The sequence below is a fragment of the Zingiber officinale genome, chromosome 10B (assembly GCF_018446385.1).
Source record: "Zingiber officinale cultivar Zhangliang chromosome 10B, Zo_v1.1, whole genome shotgun sequence".
NCBI classification, from domain to species: Eukaryota; Viridiplantae; Streptophyta; class Magnoliopsida; order Zingiberales; family Zingiberaceae; genus Zingiber; species Zingiber officinale.
Genome location: NC_056005.1, coordinates 90,779,872 through 90,804,537, shown reverse-complemented (window position 1 = coordinate 90,804,537; position 24,666 = coordinate 90,779,872). Strand labels below are relative to the sequence as shown.

Genomic DNA, 24,666 nt, shown 5'->3' with positions numbered 1-24,666 from the left:
TAAAATAGGTTCAAAGATGCTGAAATCAGGCATTTCCAGCCAAAATCAGCAACTTGGATCGATTGGAGTTGGGTTCCAATCTATTGAACCTTTCTGAATCGATCCACTGATCGATTCAGGAGGGCTGGATCGATCGGTGGATCGATCCAGGAAGCTTCTGTTCGCGAGAAGCTTGCTCTCAATCGATCGCCCGATCGATTGAGACCCTTCAATCGATCGAGTGATCGATTGAGGTCTGATAGTGGTTGAAATTCACTTTCTGTGAATTTCAGAAGCCCCTAGAAAAATCTACAAAATTCCAAAAATTGTAAAAATTTGTGTAGACATTATTTAGGGTATAATTTATCATGGAAAAATAGTTTTCTATGAAAATACACCATATTTTCAAAATTGACACAAACTTGAGAACTTGCAAACACTTTAGTGTTTTCTTCAAGTTTGTGTCTAACTATTCAATGGTGATTACTATCAAAAGATAGCCTTCACCAAGGTTTTCCAAAATTATTTTAAAAATATTTTCAAAACCAATATCCCACCATATTCCTTGGGCTTAATGCACATTACTTGTACATTAGCTTTCCCAATGATGGAAAAACACATACTGTGTGTTTTGATGAACTTAAAACTCAAAATAATGCACTAAATCAACATCTTGAGTTTTGTTCATCATCCTAACATCTCACATGTATCTAATGTGCACTAAAACACATACAAGTCATCTTATTGGTCTTTGTGAGATGTAAAGTTTTGTTTTGCCCTAATCTAGGGATCATGCATATCTATCTAGGCATTTTGTGGATATTGAACATCCACTTAAGATGTTACTTGTTAATACCACTTGTTGACAACACTTGTTGAAAACACTTGTTGAAAACACTTGTTGATAAATGTCATTTGTCCTTGCTTTTAAGGAATTAAACATAATGCATGATAATGTTATGGCATATGATCCGGCAGTAAGAATGGGGGACCCTATTTAGCAGAGTCAACGCCGCGAGGAGGTCCAAAGGCAAAAGGCCAACCATAAGCTTGGCCGAGCGGATAATGAGGGCGACGACCGGCTGAAGCTTCCGAGCGGAAGCAATACACCCCGCCAGAGTCGGGGTTCCGACGCTCATGATGAACAGTAGGTAAGGCCGAGCGGATGGCCTGCTCGGCCGAAGGAATAAAACATCAACACTGCGAACAGTCCAGCACATGACCAGGAAGCTCCCGCGCGGATCAGCACATCCGACCGACCGGACGCGAGGAAACCGCCGACCGGCCGAACGCTCGACGGGGAGTAAGAAAAGGCAAGGATAGAAACATCTTCTGACAGCAGATGATATGCAGGATCTTAGGACATGGGCTCACTGTCCCATCAAAGACGTACTCGTACTGTAGCAGTAAGGAGTCAGGCAAGCTCCTCGGACAAGCCCATACTGGGTATGGGCTTAGGACACGTGTGTGTGCCTCGGTGTATGTGCATCAGCCTCCTCAGAAGTCTATATAAGGCCTCCACTTCTTCAACCGGAGGTACGTGAGTCTTCATCTTGCAGCCACCTTCTTCATCTATTTCTCGCCTGACTTAAGCGTCGGAGGGTCGTCGCCGGGACACCCCCCCCGGCTCGGTGTTGCTGCAGGTTCACCGGAGCACTCGAGGATCCAGCAGGGAGCGCCACATCCCCAGCGTTCGTTGACCCCTGGTTCGGACAGGATCAAATTGGCGCCGTCTGTGGGAACGCTCCTGCATCCGAACGGGAACAATGGACGAGGCTGGACGACAACACACGGTGGCGCTTTCAACAGAAGAACTCGACGCTCTGGTCGAGATGAGGGCCACCAAACTTGTGGAGCAAAAACAAAAAGCATCAGCCGAGCGGCCGGAGCAACAAGCAACATCTGCGTCGGGTGGCCGAGCGGAAGCACCTCAAGCCACTGTCGCATTCCATCAGGCCTTATTCCGCACCCCTGAAGCCGTACCAGCTCGGAGAGATAGAGGATCTTCTTCCGACGAAATGCCTAGGCGAGACGACAGAAAGGGGAAAGCTCCCCGAGCGGACTCATCTCCCGAGCGGATCAATCGCCAATTTTCGGAGGCTATTCTACGAGACCCTCTGCCCAAGCACTACGTACCTCCGACGATCGGCGAGTACAATGGAACAACAGATCCGGATGATCATCTGGGTAAGTTCGATAACACAGCTACGCTCCATCAATATACAGATGGAGTAAAGTGCCGAGTCTTTCTTACCACTCTCTCGGGATCGGCTCAACGGTGGTTTCGGAGGCTGCCGGACGGATCCATCACTAGCTTCAAGGACTTCCGAATGGCCTTCCTCCACCACTTTGCCAGCAGTCGGCGTTATCAGAAGACAAGTGTCAGCTTGTTCGCCACCAAGCAAGAGCCGAGAGAATCGCTTCGAGCTTACATCCAGCGATTCAACCAAGTGGCGATGGATATTCCAACGGCCACATCGGAGACGATGATGAATGCCTTCACGCAAGGCCTTGTGGATGGGGACTTCTTTCGGTCGCTCATCCGAAAGCCGCCCCGAGATTATGATCATATACTGCACCGGGCCAATGAATACATCAACGTGGAGGAAGCGCAGGCAGCCAGGAAAAAAGAAACACCAACCGAACGAGCTCCTCATGCCGAGCGGAGACCCTTGGCCGCTCATCAACCGCCGAGAGGACCAAGGGCCGAAGCAATCCGCTCCCCTCGTGTGAGGTCTCAAGTACAAGAGGTAGCTGCCGCTCGGCCCAAGCCAAAGAAGAGATGGACCCCTATGTTCTGCTCCTTCCACCGGACGGATACGCACAACACGAGGGATTATCGAAGTCTTCCCTTCGTGGCTAATCCCGTTCCCAGAAATGTCGAACGACGGTCTCCTTCCATCGACAGGAGACAAAGGACCCATGAAGCCGACCGGACCCACACCGAGAGGCGACATCAACAGACGTCCGATCGGCAGCGATCTCCAAGACAGGAGAATCGCCGAGCATCCAGAGAACGGTCCCGACCGTCCACTCGGGAAGAGGAAAATAGGAGCAATACTTCCCGCGGCGAGATCAATGTTATTGCTGGCGGGCCGACCGGAGGAGACTCCAACCGAGCTAGAAAGGCGAGCGTCCGGCAGCTCCAGATCCACCCAGTTGGTTGCAGCCAAGAGCGGGCAAGTGGACCGGAAATCACTTTCGGGCCCGGGGACTTAGAAGGAGTTGAAGTGCCCCACGACGATGCTCTGCTCATTAAAGCGGTAATAGCAAATTACACTATTCACCGCGTATTTGTTAACACAGGGAGCTCGGTCAACATCATATTCAAGAAGGCGTTCGATCAGCTGCAAATTGATCGAGCCGAGCTGCTGCCCATGACGACCCCGTACGGGTTTACGGGCAACGAAGTTCAGCCGATCGGACAGATCTGGCTGGCTACCTCGCTGGGAGAGGAGCCGCTCAGGAGGACCAGGACAATAAACTTTGTGGTGGTCGACTCTCCCTCATCCTACAACGTCATTTTGGGACGACCGGCGCTCAGCGAATTCCGGGCGGTCGTCTCAACCTTCCACCAGAAGATGAAGTTCCCCCTCGAAGACAAGGTGGGAGAAGTACGGGGAGACCAGTTAGCAGCTCGGCGATGCTACATCGAGATGATCCGAGCAGAATCCAACTCCGCTCGGAAGGCGCCTCGAATCGAGGTAAATGCCATCACTGAAAAGCCACCCTCTCTAATTTATGAAGAAAAGGAGGAAGTGCAGATTCACCCGACCCGAGCGGAGGCTACAAGTTTTATTGCCTCTGATCTGGAGGAGAAGCAGAAGGAGGAGCTGATCCAATGCCTCCGATGAAATCATGATGTATTCGTCTGGTCGACACATGAGTTGCCCGGAATTTCGCCAAGCATAGCGCAGCATGAGTTGCAAGTCCGACCGGACGCTCGGCCGATAAAGCAGAGAAAAAGAGACTTCAGTGCCGAGCAGAACTCTATCATCCGGGCGGAAGTAGAGAAACTTCTGGAGGCCGGCCATATACGCGAAGTGCAGTTCCCGAGCTGGCTGGCTAATGTAGTATTAGTCTCCAAGCCGGGCGGCAAGTGGAGAGTCTGCATCGACTTTCGGGACTTAAACAAAGCATGCCCCAAAGATTTTTATCCCCTGCCCCGGATAGATCAGCTGGTGGACTCTACGGCCGGCTGCGAATTAATTTGTATGCTCGACGCCTACCAAGGCTATCATCAAGTGCCGCTCGCCCGGGAAGATCAAGAAAAAGTAAGCTTCGTAACGGCCGACGGCACATATTGCTATAATGTGATGCCGTTCGGATTGAAGAATGTCGGGGCCACTTATCAACGCTTGATGAACAAAGTGTTCAGGGAGCAGATCGGGCGGAATCTGGAAGTTTATGTGAACGACATCCTTATCAAGTCCGCCCGAGCGGCCGATCTCTTCAAGGACATGGAAGAAACCTTCTGAACGCTGCGCAAATATGGAGTCAAGCTAAATCCCCAAAAGTGCCTGTTCGGAGCAAAAGGAGGGTGTTTCTTGGGGTACATAGTGACCGAGCGGGGAATTGAAGCCAATCCCAGCAAGGTGAAAGCTCTGCAAGACATGCCGCCTCCAAGGAATACAAGGGAAGTGCAGCGGTTGACCGGTCGGATAACTGCTTTATCCAGATTCATCTCCAAAACCGCCGACCGGAGCCTACCATTCTTCAAAATTTTGCGCAAGGCCACTAAATTTCACTGGGACGAGGAATGCGACCGAGCATTTGAAGAATTGAAGACATATCTTAATTCTCTGCCTATACTAGCCAAGCCGATCGGGGGTGAGTCACTTTATATTTACCTGTCTTCAACCGAGCATGCTGTAGGCTCGGCACTTGTAAGGTCAAGCGGCGAGGAACAGCCGGTGTATTTTCTGAGCCACATTTTAAAAGATGTCGAATATCGTTACACTGGGCTCGAGAAGTTAGCCTTTGCTTTGGTTCTAGCCGCTCGGTGCCTCCGACCCTATTTCTTGGCTCACACCATCATTGTCCGGACGAATAGTCCACTAGGAAGAGTACTGTTGAATCCAGAAGCGTCCGGACGGCTCATCAAGTGGACGACAGAACTAAGTGAATTCGACATCCAATACCATCCCCGCTCGGCGATCAAAGCGCAGTCCTTGGCTGATTTTGTAACCGAAGTGCAAAGGCCAGAGCCGGAAGCTATGTGGAGAATATATGTGGATGGGTCTTCCACTCGGCTCGGAAGTGGGATTGGAATATTGCTACTCTCACCCCAAGAAGAAAAGATGCACTTATCCGTCCGGTTGGACTACAAAGCCACCAACAATGAAGCAGAGTATGAGGCCCTCATAGCCGGATTGCAGGCAGCACGACATGTGGGAGCCGGTCGGGTGACTCTCTATTCGGATTCACAGTTGGCCGCTCAGCAACTTTCTGGCAACAGCGTTCGGCTTAAACTCTACGCTGAGGCCTTTGAAAAACTCAAAGCTACTTTCCGAGAGGTTCTCATTCAGAAGATTCCCCGAACGGAGAACCAGGCAGCCGATGAGTTGGCCAAACTAGCAAGTTCTATAACGCCGGTCGCCATTCAGCAACCAATTGAAAAAGTACTGCTGGTGGCGCACGTCGACCAGATGGAAGGCCTCACGTTTCCAAGCGACTGGAGGACACCCATCATAGAGTTCCTCCGCTCGGGAGCTACATCAGCCGACTAGAATGAAGCCCAGTTGTTGAGAAGAAGAGCCGGTCGGTTCACACTCATCGGCGATCAACTTTACAAAAAGGCTTTCTCACGTCCGCTGTTGAAATGCGTAAGCTCGGAAGACTCAGCTTACATTCTCCAAGAAGTACATCAAGGATCATGCGGAGGGCATCCGGGCGGACGATCACTAGCTAAGAAGATCCTGCTAGCTGGATACTTTTGGCCGACCTTGCAAATAGACGTCGCTCGGACAGTATCTACGTGCCTTTCGTGCCAGAAGTATCACAACTTCTCCCACCGACCGACAGAGGAGATGAAGGCATCAACCGTTTCGTGTCCGTTCGATCAATGGGGGATGGATATTGTGGGTCCATTTCCGATGGCGACCGGGCAGAGGAAATTTTTGCTGGTGGCGGTTGATTATTTTTCCAAGTGGGTGGAGGCCGAGCCACTAGCCAGGATCACCGAACAGATGGTCAAAAAATTCATATGGCAACACATCATCTGTAGGTTCGGTATCCCTCGCCGATTGGTTTCCGACAATGGGCGGCAATTCACAGGGAAAGTGCTAGAAGATTGGTGCAAAAGCTACGGCATCGAGCAACACTTCACATCCGTGGCTTACCCCCAAAGCAACGGTCAAGCTGAAGTAGCCAATCGAGAAATTCTCCGTATTCTGCGCGCTCGGCTCGACCACTTGGGAGGAAGTTGGCCGGATGAAGTACCGGGCGTTTTATGGGCCATCCGAACGACTCCTAAGGAAGGAACGGGCGTCACACCTTTTCATCTGGTATACGGCGGCGAAGCGGTCATTCCGGTTGAAGTCGGCGTCGAGTCCGTCCGGGTCCAATGTTACGATGGAGGCAACGCCGAGCGGAGGAACATGGAGCTGGATTTGGTTGACGAGGAGCGGGCCAAAGCATCCGTTCGGCTGATGGCGTACCGTCAACGGATGAAGCAAAACTACAACCGGCGCGTCATTCCCAGATCATTCCAAGTAGGCGATCTTGTCTGGAAGAAAGTCAAGCCGGTCGGTGACGTCGGCAAGCTTGAAGCTCCGTGGGCAGGCCCCTTCAAAATCATCGAAAAGCTCCGCTCAAGCGCGTATTATTTGGAGGACGAGGACGGTCAGTAGCTAGATAGGCCGTGGAGCGCGAACCACCTCCAACCTTACCGGGCGGGGTGAAAGGTGTGCCAATGTAGATCATCCTGTGTACTTTTTTCGACCGAATGCTTGAAATGCAGAAACAAAAAATCAAGAGAACAAATATAAGGCATCGTCAAGGAGAAACGAAGGCCCCGCGCCGTCCGGCCGGAGGTAAATTGGTTGAGCCAGGCGCTTGAGAATCGAAGGCCCCGTACCGTTCGGACGGAGGTAAATTATCCGAGCCAAAATGCTCAATGCTGAAGACCCCGTGCCGTTCGGCCGGGCGTACGATACCCAAGCATCGACACAAAAACCGAAGGCCACGTGCGGGAAGCAAAGTGGTGTAATATGGCGCTAATTCTGTATATTTTAAGCTGCGCCGAACGAAAGCGTTAAAATTAGCCTCAACGGCCGTCTAGCCCAGACGTTAAACCGTAGAGCCGCGCCGACCGGCTATAAATATCCGTGCCGACGAGCTCCGTCGTTAAAAATCGAGAGCCGCGCCGACCGGCTATAAATATCCGTGCCGACGAGCTCCGTCGTTAAAAATCGAGAGCCACGCCGACCGGCTATAAATATCCGTGCCGACGAGCTCCGTCGTTAAAAATCGAGAGTCGCACCGACCGGCTATAAATATCCGTGCCGACGAGCTCCGTCGTTAAAAATCGAGAGCCGCGCCGTCCGGCTATGAATATCCGTGCCGACGAGCGTTCGCAAATACTAAATTGTTTAAGTCCGATCGGCCGTCGGTTTTCCAATACTTCGCATTCACTGAATGCAAACAGTATAGCCAAGCGCTAAACGATTTCGAGGAAAACGAGTCAATTGATTAACCTGATCGGTTGTCTAATGGGAAACACGTATAGCTTAACTGACTCTACAAATGAGCACCAAACAGACAGAAGAGGGCAATGAAGGACAAACAAAAATAGAAGCAAAGGAATACAATATTGCCGGACGACAAGTACAAAAATTTTACATCCGCCGAGCGGATGAAATACAGGAAGTACTTGGAAGAACTCGCCTCACTCCGGGTCCTCAAAATTAAAAAAGGCGTCCGGGATATCGTCAATCATGGCCGCCAGGTCGGAGGCGGGAATGTGCATTCCCGCAGGAAGGTGGCCACCCTTCTTCAAGTACGCCATGGTGACCTTGACCGCCTCGGCGAAAGTTGATGAGACGTTGCCGCCGAATTTTGCGCCGAACCGTTCCGATCGGAGGTATTCTTGGCACGCTGTTGCTAGGCGGCTCGGCTCTCCCTCCTTATATTTTTTGAGTACCGCCCGGGAAGCGGTTAAGGAATCTTGGACTGCCTTCAAGTCCATTTCAGCCTTTGTGCGTTCTGCCGAACGGTCCTCCCGCTCGGCGTTTAGCTGGGCCTCCAGATCCTTGGATCGCTGATCTAGCGCACGGACATCTACTTTCATCTTGTCCAGATCAGCTATCGCTTGCTTCTTCCGGGCAGTAGCGCGTTTGGCATCCGCTTCGCGCTTCTTGACTTGGTCCTCTAGCCAAGCCACCTCTGTAGCCAGGTTGGCGGCCTTCTTCTGTTCGGCCTCGAGGGTTTGTTTCTCCCGCTCGGCCGATGGACCCCCCGACACTTGGAGTTTTTCCAGGAGATCCTCCAGCTCGGCTAGCCGATGGCTAGTGGCGATTTGCTCAGCCCAACGCTGTAAGGGAAATAATAAAATCAGCAACCCAACAGTAGCATGACACAGGAAGAAAAATGAATTTACCTGAGTCGCCTGCTGCATGTTGTTATCGCCGAGCTGCTTGGGCGTCATGAGGGCCACCTGAATCTGCGCGTCCTCGAAAAGCTTGGCGAGCGGACCCGTCAGGGTTATTTCATGAACGGGGCTTGATGGCCGATCGGCGGACAGTAAATATTCCTCCGATGGGAATCGAAGGGTAGTCTTGATGGTCGGGTGGCCGGTCGGCGCTTCCTCAGCCGCAGTCGCCTGGCCTGAGGACTCCCCTATAGTAGAGGTTTCGCCCAACCGTCGTAAGCGACGACGAGTTCGTGGAGAAGAGTCAGAGGGCTGTACGGTGGGCGAAGCCACTGGGGTCCCGATCTGCGGCGGCGTGCGGTCTGGCGAAGCTACCCCGATCGGCGCCTGTGGTTCCCCCTCTTGGGTCGGCGGAAGACTGGAGTCTCTTCGACGTTTTCGCCGAACTTCCAGTGGTGGATCCCCGACCTGGGGGACTCCCAGCTCGGCTGGGGCAGAGGAAACAGGATCCGCCTCAACCTCCGTTGAAGCGGATGGGGCAACTTCTGTTTCAGGGGCGGACTGCGCCCCCCCCCTCTCCTGCATCTGCCGGGCGGCTGGGGATGAGACCCCGCTCGGCGAGCTCTTTTTTGGTAGTCGCTTCAATTTCCACGGCCTTCAACTTCAGATGAGCGGTAGCTTTGGAGCGCCACATGACTTCAGCTGCAATGGAAGAAATTAAAATCAGTTAGATAAAAAAGGCGAAGGGAGTAAAGAGTCTTTACCCATGCGGTAGGGGAGATTGGCCCGAACGGGAGATAATCCGAAAATGTACAACACCCCCTTGAGAAGCAACTGGTCGATCTTGTACCGCTGACCGGACAACCAGTTCGCCGCATGAAGGTAGGCCGGATTTCTTCTGAATTTGCCGAGCTCCGGCTGGGTCGGCACGGCGGTCTGCCATTTGGTTCAAAATGCTGGCCGCTCGGGAAGTCGGATATAGAAGAAAAATTCCTTCCAGTGCTTGTTGAAGGTCGGCATATTATCAAAAAATTTAAAGCCTATTCTACTTTGGAAAATAAAAGTGCCCAACTCGGATTGTTTGGGGGTAGAAGAAGAAGTGGAATATTTTGGGGTCAAGTGGGATACTGTGCAGCTTAAAGAGGACAACCACCCCGCTCAGCAGCCTAAAGGAGTTCGGCACAAGTTGGCCGAGCGGGATGCGGAAATAATTACAAACCTCCAAAATAAAGGGATGGGTAGGAAATCTAAGGCCGCCCTGGAATTGGTCCAGAAAAAAGCAAATGGTACCGATCGGCGGGTTATGGGGCCGGTCGGTCGGGTCGGCTACAACTATTTCATGGTTGTCCGGGATCCCGTACGTCCGAACAAGACGCCGAGCGCCCTCTTCATCAAACTGACTCTCCATGGTCATATACCAGGGACCATGAACATCAACAGCGGGTACGGAAGTGCTCGCCATGACTGAAGTACCAAGAAAAAGAAAGAAGGAAGCCGAAAGAAACTCGGAAGCAGAGAACAGATAAGAGTTCGCAAGCAAAGGAACGAAAGGAGTTCAACGCGAAAGGGAAAGGCCGAACGAAAGAAAGGGAGAAGCTTACTGAGGGAAGATGAACGGAGAAGATCACCAGAAAGCCGAAAACCACCAAGAGGCGAGAACAAGGACAACCGGAAGGAGGCAGCCGCGGGCACCTTCGACGGAGGATGCGCGATGAAACAGAGAATGCAGCGTAAGGGCGGAGACGAAGGCTTTATGCGAACGAGGCTGGTCGACCTCGTCCGTCGGATGCAGGTCACGAGAGACGAGGTCATCATCTAACCGTCCATTTCAAAGTAATCGTGTCCCATCGTACGGATCATCACCGCCACGCGAGAAGAGCCACGTGGCGCTCTGTCACTAGGCGCAATTAATGCGCCCATACCGCGCATGCTTCGACTTAATGGAAAGGATTTGCGCGATTTTCGAGAAGATTTAGACAAGCAAACATCCACGCTGAACGCCAAGACATCCAAAGCGAAGATCCGAGCGGCTGAATTTAGCATAAGGGCCGAACGACTCTAGGTATATCATAGGCGACGGTAAGGCGACGACCGCCCGCTCGGACACATAGTCCAGTCAGTCGGACTCACTGCCTCCTTCGACTAGACTTGAAGGGGAGGCAAGTGATCCGGCAATAAGAATGGGGGACCCCATTTAGCAGAGTCAACGTCGCGAGGAGGTCCAAAGGCAAAAGGCCAACCATAAGCTTGGCCGAGCGGATAATGAGGGCGACGACCGGCTGAAGCTTCCGAGCGGAAGCAATACACCCCGCCAGAATCGGGGTTCCGACGCTCATGATGAACAGTAGGTAAGGCCGAGCGGATGGCCTGCTCGGCCGAAGGAATAAAACATCAACACTGCGAACAGTCCAGCACATGACCAGGAAGCTCCCGCGCGGATCAGCACATCCGACCGGCCGGACGCGAGGAAACCGCCGACCGGCCGAACGCTCGACGAGGAGTAAGAAAAGGCAAGGATAGAAACATCTTCTGACAGCAGATGATATGCAGGATCTTAGGACATGGGCTCACTGTCCCATCAAAGACGTGCTCGTACTGTAGCAGTAAGGAGTCAGGCAAGCTTCTCTGACAAGCCCATACTGGGTATGGGCTTAGGACACGTGTGTGTGCCTCGGTGTATGTGCATCAGCCTCCCAGAAGTCTATATAAGGCCTCCACTTCTTCAACCGGAGGTACGCGAGTCTTCATCTTGCAGCCACCTTCTTCATCTATTTCTCGCCTGACTTGAGCGTCGGAGGGCCGTCGCCGGGACACCCCCCCCTGGCTCGGTTTTGCTGTAGGTTCACCTGAGCACTCGAAGATCCAGCAGGGAGCGCCACATCCCCAGCGTTCGTTGACCCCTGGTTCGGACAGGATCAGCATACATCAAAATGAAATAGCTTTCAAAAGGAAGATTCCTATAACTACATGATGTATGTATGACATGACATGGTATTTTTGTATTTATCATAATAAGACATGAATGCAAAATACAAAACTAAATATGATGCCATGGTATATAGTGAGCAAACAATGATGACAAGGTTTAGAATAAATAAAATACCTAGATTACCTATCTAAGTATCCTTAATCTTAGCTAATCCTAAAACTTAAATCCCAGATTGCCCAAAGTGCTTCAAGAAGGTGTCAAAACCTAAATGGACATTTCTAATTCTCTTGATTAATTTATGCCAATTGAAATTAAGCTTATTCTTCAAATGTTGACATATTTCATTTTCCCACAAGAGTAGCACTTTAAATTAAAGCTCAAATTGCCTTTAATTTCCTGAGAACATACCAAAATCCCAACTTGGTAGTTCTTATGATTTTCCAATATGTGCCATTTTAAAATAGAACCAAAACTTCTCAAATTTGGCACATTTTACTCTTTCAAAGAGTAAATCATAAATCTATTTCATTTTTAAAGGTTAATAATAACTTTGAAAATGCTCCTTGAGTGTCAATTTCTTCAAAGTTTGGTTAACTACCCTTCTTCTTAGAGTTGACACTCTCTAACCCATCTATGAGGAGAGAAGATGCTCCTAGGAACCCAAAACCTATTGGTGCTCCTTGGATGCTCTAGGTATTCACTAGGGATAACTTCCCTAGATACCTTCCTAGTGACCTTGTTTGGCTTCTTAGAAGCCTTGATCACCTTTTCTAGGTCAACTCTAGGGATTGCTTCCCTTGTAACCTTGTTTGTGACTTTCTTAGACTTCTTAGAAGTCTTAGTCACATTTATCGTTGCAAAGATACTTCTAGGGATAACTTCCCTGGTATCCTTGACTTGACCTCTAGACTTAGGGTTGGTTCCATAGCTATATGGAACTCTATGGTAAGTAGGTGCATCCTTTTGGATTTTAGGTTTGTATCTCAAACCTCTATCGCCCTTGGATGACCCTTGTTGTCCTAAACCTAGATTTTGCTCATTTTGCCCTTTAAGGATATTTTCCATCCTTTTTAGGGTCTTTTCTAGTTTGTCAAGTCTTGACCTCAAGTCTTGATTTTCCATCACTAAGTCCTTAGTTTTTGGTTTGCCATTAAATCCATGAGCATTTTTGTTTCTAGGCTTGTAGCTAAAATCCTTGGAGTTCTTGCTTAGACTTTTATCTACATTCCTAGCCCTAGGTTGAGAGGTTTTAGCATGATAAGCTACATGATTTTCCTTAACCTTATCATGCCTCCTATTTTCATGGTAAATAGCATTAAAATGATATAGATTAGAACTATCATGCTTTTTACCATTATTAAAGGGGGTAGGTTCAATGAACGATACCTTCCTTTTTACCTTGGAGGCTCCCCCTTGAATTGTGCTTCCTTCTTGAGCCTTGACCACCTTCTTCCCCTTAGGGCATTGACTTCGGTAATGCCCCTTTTGATTGCAAGAGAAGCACACAATATGCTCCTTGCTCTTCTTTGTTCTGGGAGTGGTCTCCTTGGGCTTCTCCTTGCCCTTTTGTACCACTTGACCCTTGTTCTTGGCCAATTTAGGGCATTTACTTTTGTAATGCCCTTTTTCCCTACATTCAAAGCATATAATATGATTTTTATTAGTAATTGAAATTGTTATACCTTTGCTTGTAGGGGTGACATCTTCTCCTTTTGATCCGGAGGTAGAGGCTTCCTCTTGATCCGAAGATGATACTCCTCCAATAGATTTGACTTGATTCGTGGAGGTGGAAGCTTCTTCATCCTCTTCTTCTCTTGACCCGGATGTGGAGGATTCTTCTTGCTCTTGATCCGGTGTCAATGAAGATTGCTCCCCCTCAATCCTAGAGGTGGAGGCTTCACCTTCATCTTCATCCTCTTGTACATGAAACAAGGAATATACTCCTTCCTTGCTCTTTTGATTGCTCTCCTTTGAGGATGAAGCTTCTTCTTGGACTTCTTTTTCGGAAGTTGAGCATCTCTCAACTTCGGAGTCCTCTTCCTCTTCCTCCAATGAGTCGCCCTCTTTGGATTCCTCTTGATTTGGTATAGTGGAGGGGATCTCATGAATTGATGCCAACTTGCTCCAAAGCTCCTTGGCATCCTTGAATTCTCCAACTTGAGCCAAAATGTGGCTAGGCAATAAGTTGACCAAAAGCTTGGTCACTTTATCATTTGCCTCGCTCCTTTAAATATGCTCTTTACTCCATTTGCTTTTCTTGAGAGACTTGCCCTAGGAGTTTGTTGGAGCTTCGAAGCCTTCCATAAGAGCAAACCATTGCTCTATCTCCATCATCAAGAAATTTTCGATTCTTGATCTCCAAGAATCGAAGCTTGTAGATGTGTACGGTGGAGCCACCCTCGTGTCAAATCCAAGTTCATCTTGGAATTGCATCTTGAAGTTGAGCTTCTTGAATTATTTGATTTTGATGAATTTGCTCCAACTTCTTCACCCTCTAACTTTGCTTGTTTTGTTTGCCCCTTCCGGCGATGATTTCGGTGAAGAGCGGCCTCGCTCTGATACCACTTGTTGAGAGCGAAAAGTAGCTAGAGGGGGGGGGGGGGGGGGAATAGCTCGTCGCGATCTTCGTGATTGACGTTGCTTGTTTCTTCAAAAGATGTGCAGCGGAAAATACAAAGAAACAAACTACAACGCTAACAAATAGATTTTACTTGGTATCCACCTCACAAGAGGTGACTAGTCCAAGGATCCACGCACACACACACACTTCCACTAATAAACACTCCTTTTCGGTAACTACCGAGGGCGGAGAATCCCTACAAGTTCACACTACAAGAAGAAAGGGAAAGGATACACAAATACAAGCAAAAGCTTAGAATGAGTATAAAAACCCTAACCCTAGCTTTCTTCTTCAGCTGTAGATCCGCCTTTTGACTTGGAAAACCTCCAAGAACCTTCAAGAACTGGCGATCTGATCTTTGTGGAGAAGCTGTGGAAGCGCTGAAGTGATCTAAGATGAATCGGTGAAGTTCTTTCGAAGAAGACGCATGCCAACGTCCTTTATCTGCGCCAACGGTCGGATCCCGATTGATTGTATTGCTCCCAATCGATCGGGGAGGCTTTGGATCGATCCACGGATCGATCCAGAGCGCCTCTGTGCTCTGGAAATTCGCCTGGATCGATCGGCTGATCGATCCAGGGCTTATCGCGACATACAGCACCTTCCCAATCGATCCACTGATCGATTGGGACCTCTGGATCGATCGGATGATCAATCTAGAGGCATTCTGTGCGCTCGCGGCTTCCTCCCAATCGATCCACTGATCGATTGGGACGAAGGCTTCTCGCAGGGACACCCCAATCGATCGACCGATCGATTGGGCTCCAGCTAATCGATCAGCTGATCGATTCGGCTTCTGGTTTTACCCAAAACCAAGTCCCAAGCCTCCCAAACAAATATCCGGTCAACCTTGACATGTTGGTCCATCATGCCTAGTATCCGGTCACCCTTGACCTGCTAGGACTCCCTCACCAAGTGTCCGGTCACTCCCTTTGACCCACTTGGACTTTTCTTCATCTTGCCAAGTATCCGGTCACTACCTTGACCTACTTGGATTTTCACCAGATGTTTGGTCAGCCTTGACCCATCTGGATCTCTCCGTGCCAAGTATCCAGTCAATCCTTTGACCTACTTGGACTTTCACCAGATGTCTGGTCAACCTTGACCCATCTGGATTTCCCCGTGCCTGGCTTCACTCACCAGGACTTCCAATCTGCCTAACTTCACTCACTAGGACTTCTCTTCTGCCTGGCTTCACTCACCAGGTCTTTCACCTAGCTTCATTCACTAGGATTTTCACCTGGCTTCACTCACCAGGTCTTTCACCTAGCTTCACTCATTAGGATTTTCACCTGGCTTCACTCACCAGGATTTTCTTCTGCCTGGCTTCACTCACCGGGACTTTCCTTCTGCCTAACATCCCAGTTAGGACTTCCCAGTCAAGTATCTGGTCATCCTTGACCTACTTGACTCTTCTTCAATCAACCTTGTATTGTCAAACATCGAAACCCAAACCAAGACTCAAGCTTGGTCAACTAGGTCAACCTTGACCTGAGGGATGTTGCACCAACAGAGAAGGCGACGACGGATGGTTGTGAGTTACAAGCCTATGACGAGTTGCGCCAGAGAGCTGACAGTGTTGTCACACATGACGTGGTCGTTTGCTCATTGTGAGCGAAGAGGGGAAGAAGGAGCAATGACTTAGAGCAAAAAAAAAAAAAGAAAGAAAGTTTTTTATCGAAAAAATAAAATAATATTTTTTAAAACTCCTCCGTAGCGTAAAGAATGAGGAATAAATTATAAATCCACCACTTTATTTGAGTTTTGTCTATTCCAAATTATTTATGAATGATTTCAAAATTTTTATTCTCAAACTTATTAAGCAAATACCTTGTATTGCTATTATTTTATTTCTTCATTCCCAATTCCAAACTCCTAAATCAAACGACACCTTAACTGTCTATTTAATATTATATTATTTAATTATATTTGATTCTACTAATAAATGATTTCTAGATAATGAAAAATGTCACCACCTCAATAAATGAGGGATATAATTTGGAATATGATTGATTACCTTGAAAGTGTAAGGTTTTATGTTATCTAGGAGTTTTCTCAAAAATAATAATTTTTTTTTCTAAAATGAGTATTTAGAAAGTAAATCAAATAATATTAGGATATATTTTATTTCCTATCACTTTAATTATATGATTATTTATAATAAATAATTAAAATTATATATGATAATTTGAATAGAACACGCCTAAAAATATAAAATAATTAAAACTATCTAGTTTGTTCATCATTTATATATTAAAATATTATATTTCTTCTTTTAAAAGTACATTTCTCTTACTGTTTTTCATAGCTTTCATTCAATTAGAGTTTTGTAAACATTGTAATTAAAAATAGATAGAAAAAAATATTATATTAAATCCTAAATATTTTTTATTTTTAATACTAATAATTTTTTTATCTAATATTAATATTATTATTTTTATATGGTGTGATAAAATGTGATTTGCTTGTGTGGTCTCATCAACTAGTTACTGGATCAATACAAACATGCTAAGTTTAAAATAATATATTAAAATATTATTTTTAGTACCATGAAACTTATATATCATTTAAATTACATTTTTAATTAATTTCAGATGTTTGATGATAGTCTTTAACATATATAATTTTATTATAAATAAATTATATTCCTTAGTAAATTTATTATTAGATATATCACAAATATAAATAATTTTGTAAACTCAATATTAAATAAAATGATAAAATAAAACCAATAATTAAGAGATTTTTAATGAGTTAAAAGTAGAAGAGTCGTATCGCATAATTCAAGACAAATAAATCATAAAATTAACACAGAAAGATAGATTAGTCTCACATAAAATAATTTAAATAAATAAGTTGTAAAATTAACTTTAGAAAGGCGTACAATTCAATGAAATAGTTTTAAAATTTTAATTTTAATAGAAGGGTAGGACAGGTTAAGTGATATTCAATCATATCATTAAACTATTATTAAATAAAAAAATTATGATTATAAAAATCTAAAATAAAATTTTAAAAATTAATGAACCGACCCTTAATTTATAGTTGAACCGTCGATTCATTGAGAGCCCAATAATGTCATAACAAATTTGATAATATTCAAATAATGTTAATTAAGTTTAATTAATCGAGATAATTTTTTAATATAATAATATTTTATATGTAATAATTTTAAATTCAGTTGATTTTTTTCTCTTCATAATAGTAGGTATAGTTTTTATAATCCTGTTGAAATATAGAGATTTTTAGAAGAATTTTTTTTTGGATATTATTATTTTAATTTTTTTTTATGAGAACAGTCCGTTGATTTCTATACAAAAGCATTTTGATGTAATATTGATTATGTATAATAATGCCAATATAATGAAAATAATTTTATTTTACAACTATATGACAATTTAATTTTGAAATAAAATTATCTTAAAATAAAAAATAAGATGCTGAGTGTTTGACGAAAATAAAAATAAGGATTACTTGTTTTAATGGATAATTCACTTATTATCTTACCTAAATCTAACTGCAGCCCATTATCCCAAGTTCAGATCCCCTGATCTATAAAAATAAAAAGAAAATAAAAAAAAAATCAGGAGATGATGGATCATTTATAATTATAGTTAGATCATGATCCAATCGTAATTATTTACGACCATTCCTAGGTTTATCGCCTCCATTTATAATTTGGATCAAGATCGATGGTTGAAGATCACCTGGAGGTCATCTTCGCTCGGTGCTCAACAGTTTGATCATTTATCCATCGTCGACGATCTCCAAATAATCTTCAGTTATCCGTCTCAATTTAAATTATAATGTGAAGATGATAAATTTAAGGAGAAATCGTAACTCAAAATCTGAATATAATTATAAGTAGTAGTTCTCCTAATTTTAGCTTCGGATAGAGGATATTGTCTCCATTATCTCTTGTTTATTTATTTATTTTTCTATAATTAAGAGGGTATTTAAGAATTTGCCATTATCGTAAATTCCGAGTTAAGTCACGAGTTCTGGCTTGTTGTCTATTCCAGTCTTGGCCGTCAAGTAGCGGACGCGTCCGGTGACTGGAGCGAAATCGTCCAAATCGTCGGCGAATCCAAGCGGAAGAATCGTCTCTCCCTTCGACGTCGGTGAATCTCCTCTTCCCATGTCGGATGGCGTGGCGGACAACGTCGGCGCCCTCGTGCGCCGCCTCTCGCGCCTCCTCCATCGCAAAATCGCCGACGTCCTCGTCCTCGCCGTTCACCACAAGGTAAATCGTGTTCTTTGAACCTAACCCTAAAAGCTTCCGACCTCGATCAGTCTCCGATTTGATCTTCTAGAGCGTCGGTTCTCTTGGAGCCGTTGCTGGCTTAGCGATCGCTTGCATTTTCGCGTGGAAGCTCCTGAGGCGGTCGCCTGGACGACGGGTTGGTGGTCGTCGTAAACATAGGGGTTCTCCTTCGACGAGTCAAGCCGTGGCTGGAGATGATTCTCTGCCCTCGGAAGGAGACTTGTCTGTCGGGCCGTTGAAGGGCGCGAATGCGGTTGAAACTGTTGCGTCTTCTGTTGAGGTTGAATTCTCCTTTGGCTTTGGGTTTTGGAATTTTCGATGACGGTCTCTAATTTTTCTTCTTCATTTTGAACTATCGCAGCTGAGTCTCGGACAGATCGTGAGGAAGAGACTTGGTGGCTGCCGAAGGGTATGGAATCAGAACAGATGAAATCGTTCTACATTTTTTTTGTTTACTTCAGAACCTCTTTTCCTTTACGGTTGTGTTCATCCATATGCTTGTTTTTAGTCTACAAGTAATCTAGGCTGTAGTGTGCAAATTGATATACAGTTCAGGTGGATCTAACTTAGGCATCCTGAGGCTTTACATACTGAGTGCTTATAGACCAGACTTTCTGATTATTACCAGTATGCTAGGTGAGTTTCAGAAGATAGGAGCTTCGTTTACTTCAGAATCACTTTTGCTGCTGTGGCGGTTCTCATCTTATGCTCGATTTCTATCCACAAGCAATCTAGGCCGAAATGTGCCAACAAGTACACAATCTAGGTGGTGTAACTTAGGCTCCCCAAGACCCAATATTTTACATACTGAGTGTTGATAGACTGGATTTTATGATTATCACCAATATGAGCAGTGATTTGCAGATGATGCAAAAATTTGGTGCTCCTAAGGTTGTTGCATTTGCTTAGGATCATGTTTGATCATACAATATCCTGTTTGGACTAGTATCCAACAGGTGTGTTCCTTCAGGTTAGCAGGTTTTTAACGTGCTACAATACCATTAACATCGATTGCGCATCTAAGCAATTGGGGATCAACATGAACTTCCTCATCTGGAGAGGTCAGCTGTTGCTTGCGCCTCCTATTTTCTTGATCACTTGGATCCAGGACCAGCGTGTCAAAAACTTTAATTACTCATGTCTTATTCAGCTTATTTAAATAAGTAATCTTATGAGCATTTCCGCCAAGTTAACTTGATTATCTTCTGTTTCTCTTTGATATAGATGTGTGAACATGAACAACTTGTATTACTGATTAAGACATTCCTGGCTTTGCCTATTGACATTTTGGAATGATCCTTTGTCTATAAACTTGATTGTTTTGTTCTCTAATTCCTTTTCTTTGGTCCTCTACAGATCACTTGCCAACTTCTGGGAGTAATCCTTCAGGAGAAGACCCCTGAAGAGCTTCAGGTTAATGATTTGAATGTGCTTTGGTGATCTTCTTTCTGACCTAAATTGATTGAGGAACCCAATGGACACAAATCTTGCAGAAACATGCTACCATTAGGCTCCCTGTGCTTGAAGTGGTCAAGGAAATTTGTAAACATTGTGACCTGTATTTGATGGAAACTGTCCTTGATGATGAGAGTGAGGTAACAGATTGTTTAATCTATTATTTTAGGGGAACGTTAATAAAATGAAACTGAGCTCACAGTTTTTGTTGTATATATTGTTAAATCATATTACTAAATGAATTCTGTGGTTATGGTGATTTTATTTCTTGCTGTTTGACCGGGTGAGATTTCAATTTGATATGATAAAATGCTTCTTTATTTATGATCACATTTTTCCAATAAATATGGTAAACTCTTACATAAGTGTGTCTCTTTTATAGTGTGAATCCTTCATCATATCTTCCTTTTCTCATCAGGACACCTCTTCTAGTTTTTGCAGATTATCTATAATCTGATCTCATTTAAATGACATGCAAAAATATATTTTCATGAGTGCTACAAATGATTGTCAGAAAAATGTGCTTTTACTTTTTTATTTAAATATGTAACTGAGTTGATTTGTTGTTTTGTACAAAATTGCAGTGGGATTGTGCAATACTGCATTTTTTTTCATGGAAATCAATTTCACAGTTTCTGGTTAATTCATGTGCATTTTTTTATCTGTGACTTTCTTATTGCAGGAAAGAGTTCTTTCTGCTCTTGAGAATTCTGGAATTTTCCAATCTGGTGGTTTGATCAAGGAGAAGGTACAACTTATTTTTGTTAATAAGCTGTTTTCATATCCTCTTAGATCCTTGATTTTCCTTTTTTTTTCTTTCCATTATCCACAATGGTAGATAGATTGCAGAAGAACTTGCAGTTGGTAATTGCATGTTTGTGAGTTAGATAAACAAGCGAAACATTTCATGCCATTTGTCATGCGAGACCACTTTCTTTCTTAATCTATCAATTATTTTGAGAGCATTCAGGTTGAACAATGTCAGTTTGTTATTAAACCATCGAAAGGTCGAAGAACATGAACATATCAAATTCTCTCTTCAATACTAGTTCAAGAAAGCACTATAGTTGGATTTCTAATCGGAGGATTGAATATGAGAAGTTATGCTTGTTGGCCAATGTTAGAGGAAGTCGAATTCCTTGTACCTTTAGACTTATCTGATGGAAAGCTAGTTATTTTAATGTTAGTTAGTTCTTATAACAAACAGAATCATGCTTTTGATTATTCAAATTGTTGGAGTTAACTCGTTCCAGGCACATTGAGTACAATGCTCGAATGATAACGGTACTTAAAACAAAGTGCGTGTTTCGGATTTAGCATAAACAACTGTTGGTATTTGAACATTGTGAAATTTTATTGCATTGAGTATTCTCCAGGTACTATTTTGTAGCACTGAAACTGGGCGAATCTCATTTGTGCGCCAACTGGAGGCAGATTGGCATATCGATTCAAACCTCGATATAATATCTCAGCTTTCAGTAAGCTCTTTGCTTTTGTTTTTATATTCTCGTCCATATTGATTTATTTATTTATCAAAAACATGACTGAAATAGTGTATCTGTTACCCACAGCGATTCATCAGATTCCAACTATATATTTCTCAAATGGAGTCAGGACAAATAGCACCGAATGTATTCACTTCTACTAGTTTGGAACAGTTGTTCTCCTGACGTGGGACAATCTGTTTTACACTGTGGAGCTTCTTCCTTTGTTTACATGGTTTTTCTTTATGTTGCTTGATTTGACTATGCGTTTTCCGATGGCCGGATAAGATACGTGTAAGCTTTGGTTTCACCATGTATTTCGGTTTGGTGTTTTCCACACATGTACATGACAACTCTTCTATGATGAAGATTTCTCATTATTTATATCAATAGATGATTTTGACTTTTAGTCACGCTGAGTGCAAGTTCTAATAATGATGAGATTGATAATGAAAATTAAATTTTAGATAAAATATTTTTAATATATTTATTCATTTTTTTTTCATATCATTTTTATTTTTTTTTCTCTCGTCATATTTTTCATTTTCCTCATTTTATTATATATATATTTTTCTCAATTTCTTTTATCATACGTCCTCTATTCTCATTTTTTTTTCATCATATTTTCTTTCTCTTAACTCCCCCAATGATGATCGATCATGGTCGGTCCCAAGTCCGGATAAAGGAGGAGGGTTGCGTTAGGTTGCCAGTCAGCGTCAAACTATGGCAAATATTCAATGAATGAATTCATTAAACTATTGTGCTAATGCTAGGTTGTTCCCCGGAAGGAACGCGTTACAGGGTCCGACTGTAACATCTCGGCAAGGACCGTTACATCTCCAGAACTCGGGTGTAGTGATAAATATGCAAGAGTTCGCGTTACAGTGTCCGACTGTAACGTCTCAGCAAGGACCGCTACATCTCCATGAGAATTTGGGTGTAGTGTTAAATAGGCAAAAGTTCTCACACCATAGGTTAGATAAGAACAAATATGATAGGAAAACTAATAATCTAAGATTTGGAACATGGAATATAGGAACTCTCACTGGTAAATCAATGGAGGTAGTAGATATGATGATTATGAGAAAAATTAGTATTTTGTGTGTACAAGAGACAAAATGGATAGGCGAGAAGGCAAAGATGATAGAGAACTCGGGTTTTAAGTTATGATACACTGGAAAGAGTAAAGCAAGAAATGGAGTGGGTATCATTGTAGATAATTTGTTAAAGGATGAAGTTGTAGGAGTAGTTAGAAAAGGAGATAGAATTATAGCCCTTAAGATAATAGTGACGAAAGAAACTATGAACATAATTAGCATATATGCACCACAAGTAGGATTAGATGAAGCTACCAAATCAAGGTTTTGGGAGGACTTAGATGAAATATTACAAAATATTCCACCAAATGAAATGATTTTAATAGGAGGTGATTTAAATGGGCATGTCGGAGTGAAAAATGAGAAATATGAAAGAGTACATGAGAGTTATGGATTTGGAACGAGGAATGAGGAAGGGAAAACTATATTAGATTTTGCGATAGCATATGACCTTATATTAGCTAATACGTTTTTTTAAAAAAGAGAAGAACACTTAGTCACATTCAAAAGTGATAATAATAAATCGCAAATTGACTTTCTTATGGTTAGGAAGAAGTATAGAAAGATTTGTAAAGATTGCAAAGTCATCCCAGGAGAAAACTTAACTACCCAACATAGGGTAGTAGTGTTGGATATATGCCTCAAACATAGTATCAATAGAAAGAAAATATATACAAGTCCTAGAATTAAGTGGTGGAAGTTAAAGGATGAGAAACAAAATATATTTAAGGAGAAGATAGAAGTACAAGCATTAGGTGAAATATACGATGACTCTAATACAACATGGGATAAGATAGTATCAAAGTTGAAAATAGTAGCTAAGAGTGTACTTGGTGAGTCAAAGGGATATGCACCACTAAGTAAAGAATCTTGGTGGTGGAATGAGAAAGTACAAGAGAAAGTGAAGGAAAAACGAATAGCTTATAAGGAATTATATATTTGTAAGAACGAGGAAAACTTAAAAAAATATACAATAGCCAAGAAAGAAGCTAAGAAAGTAGTGAGTGAAGCAAAAAATGAAACTTTTGAACGGTTATATCAAAAATTAGATACAAAAGAAGGGGAAAAAGATATTTATAGAATAGCTAAAGTGAGAGAAAGGAAAACAAGAGATCTTAGCCAAATAAAATGTATTAAAGATGAATGTAATAGGGTATTAATAAATGATGGAGAAATAAAAGAGCAGTGGAAGAGGTATTTTCATCAACTTTTTAATGAAGGTTTAGGTGACCAACTTAACTTAGGTAATTTAATTAGGTCAAATGAGCATAGAAATTTTAGTTTTTATCGTAGAATTCAAACTTCAGAAGTAAAACAAACTTTAAATGAGATGCACAATGGAAAAGCCGTTGGACCAGATGATATTCCGATAGAGGTATGGAAGTGCTTAGGGAAACAAGGTATTGAATGACTTACAAAATTATTTAACATGATATTGAAAACGAAAAAAAATGCCTGATCAATGGAGGATAAGTACTCTAGTTCCCTTATATAGGAAAAAGGGAGACATACAAAATTGTGCAAACTATAGGGGCATTAAACTAATGAGTCATACTATGAAACTTTGGGAAAAAGTAATAGAAAAAAGATTAAGGAAGGAGACCACAGTGACAGAAAATCAATTTGGGTTCATGCCTGGAAGGTCGACAATAGAAGCTATACATCTCCTTAGACAATTAATTGAAAAATATCGGGAGCAAAAACAAGATCTACACATGGTATTCATTGACTTAGAAAAAGCTTATGATAGAGTCCCGAGAGAAATTATATGGAGAATTTTAGAAAAGAGAGGTGTTAGCGTAACATATATTGAACTAATTAAGGATATGTATGAGGATGTAACGACCAGAATAAAGACTTCAGGCGGAGTAACTGAAGCATTTCCAATAAAGATAGGGTTACATCAGGGATCAACCCTAAGTCCCTATCTTTTTACACTAATTATGGACGAACTCACTGCGCACTTTCAAGACACAATACCGTGGCGCATGTTGTTTGCAGATGATATTATTTTGGTAGATGAGACACGTGAAGGAGTAAATGCTAAGCTAGAATCTTGGAGGGAAACACTAGAAGGGAAAAGTTTTAAGCTTAGTAGATTAAAGACAGAATATATGGAATTTAAATTTAGCAATATTAGAAGTAATGAAACAATTGTTAAGATAGGAGAGGACGAGTTGCCTGGAACCGAGAGATTTAAATATTTAGGATCATTTTTACAAAATGATGGAGGGATTGAGAGAGACGT

The 24,666-nt window shown here is 43.6% G+C and overlaps 1 protein-coding gene across 1 annotated transcript; it reads left to right on the top strand.

The window, feature by feature from the left end:
• The first annotated feature begins 18,101 nt into the window (after positions 1-18,101).
• Positions 18,102-21,734, top strand: LOC122030117 (peroxisome biogenesis protein 22-like). The gene is made up of 8 exons (XM_042589272.1): positions 18,102-18,361; positions 18,432-18,662; positions 18,744-18,791; positions 19,739-19,795; positions 19,876-19,977; positions 20,520-20,585; positions 21,214-21,315; positions 21,409-21,734. Exons 1-8 carry the CDS (start codon positions 18,257-18,259, stop codon positions 21,505-21,507), a joined length of 810 nt encoding a protein of 269 aa, XP_042445206.1. The 5' UTR covers positions 18,102-18,256; the 3' UTR covers positions 21,508-21,734.
• The last annotated feature ends 2,932 nt before the right edge of the window (positions 21,735-24,666 follow it).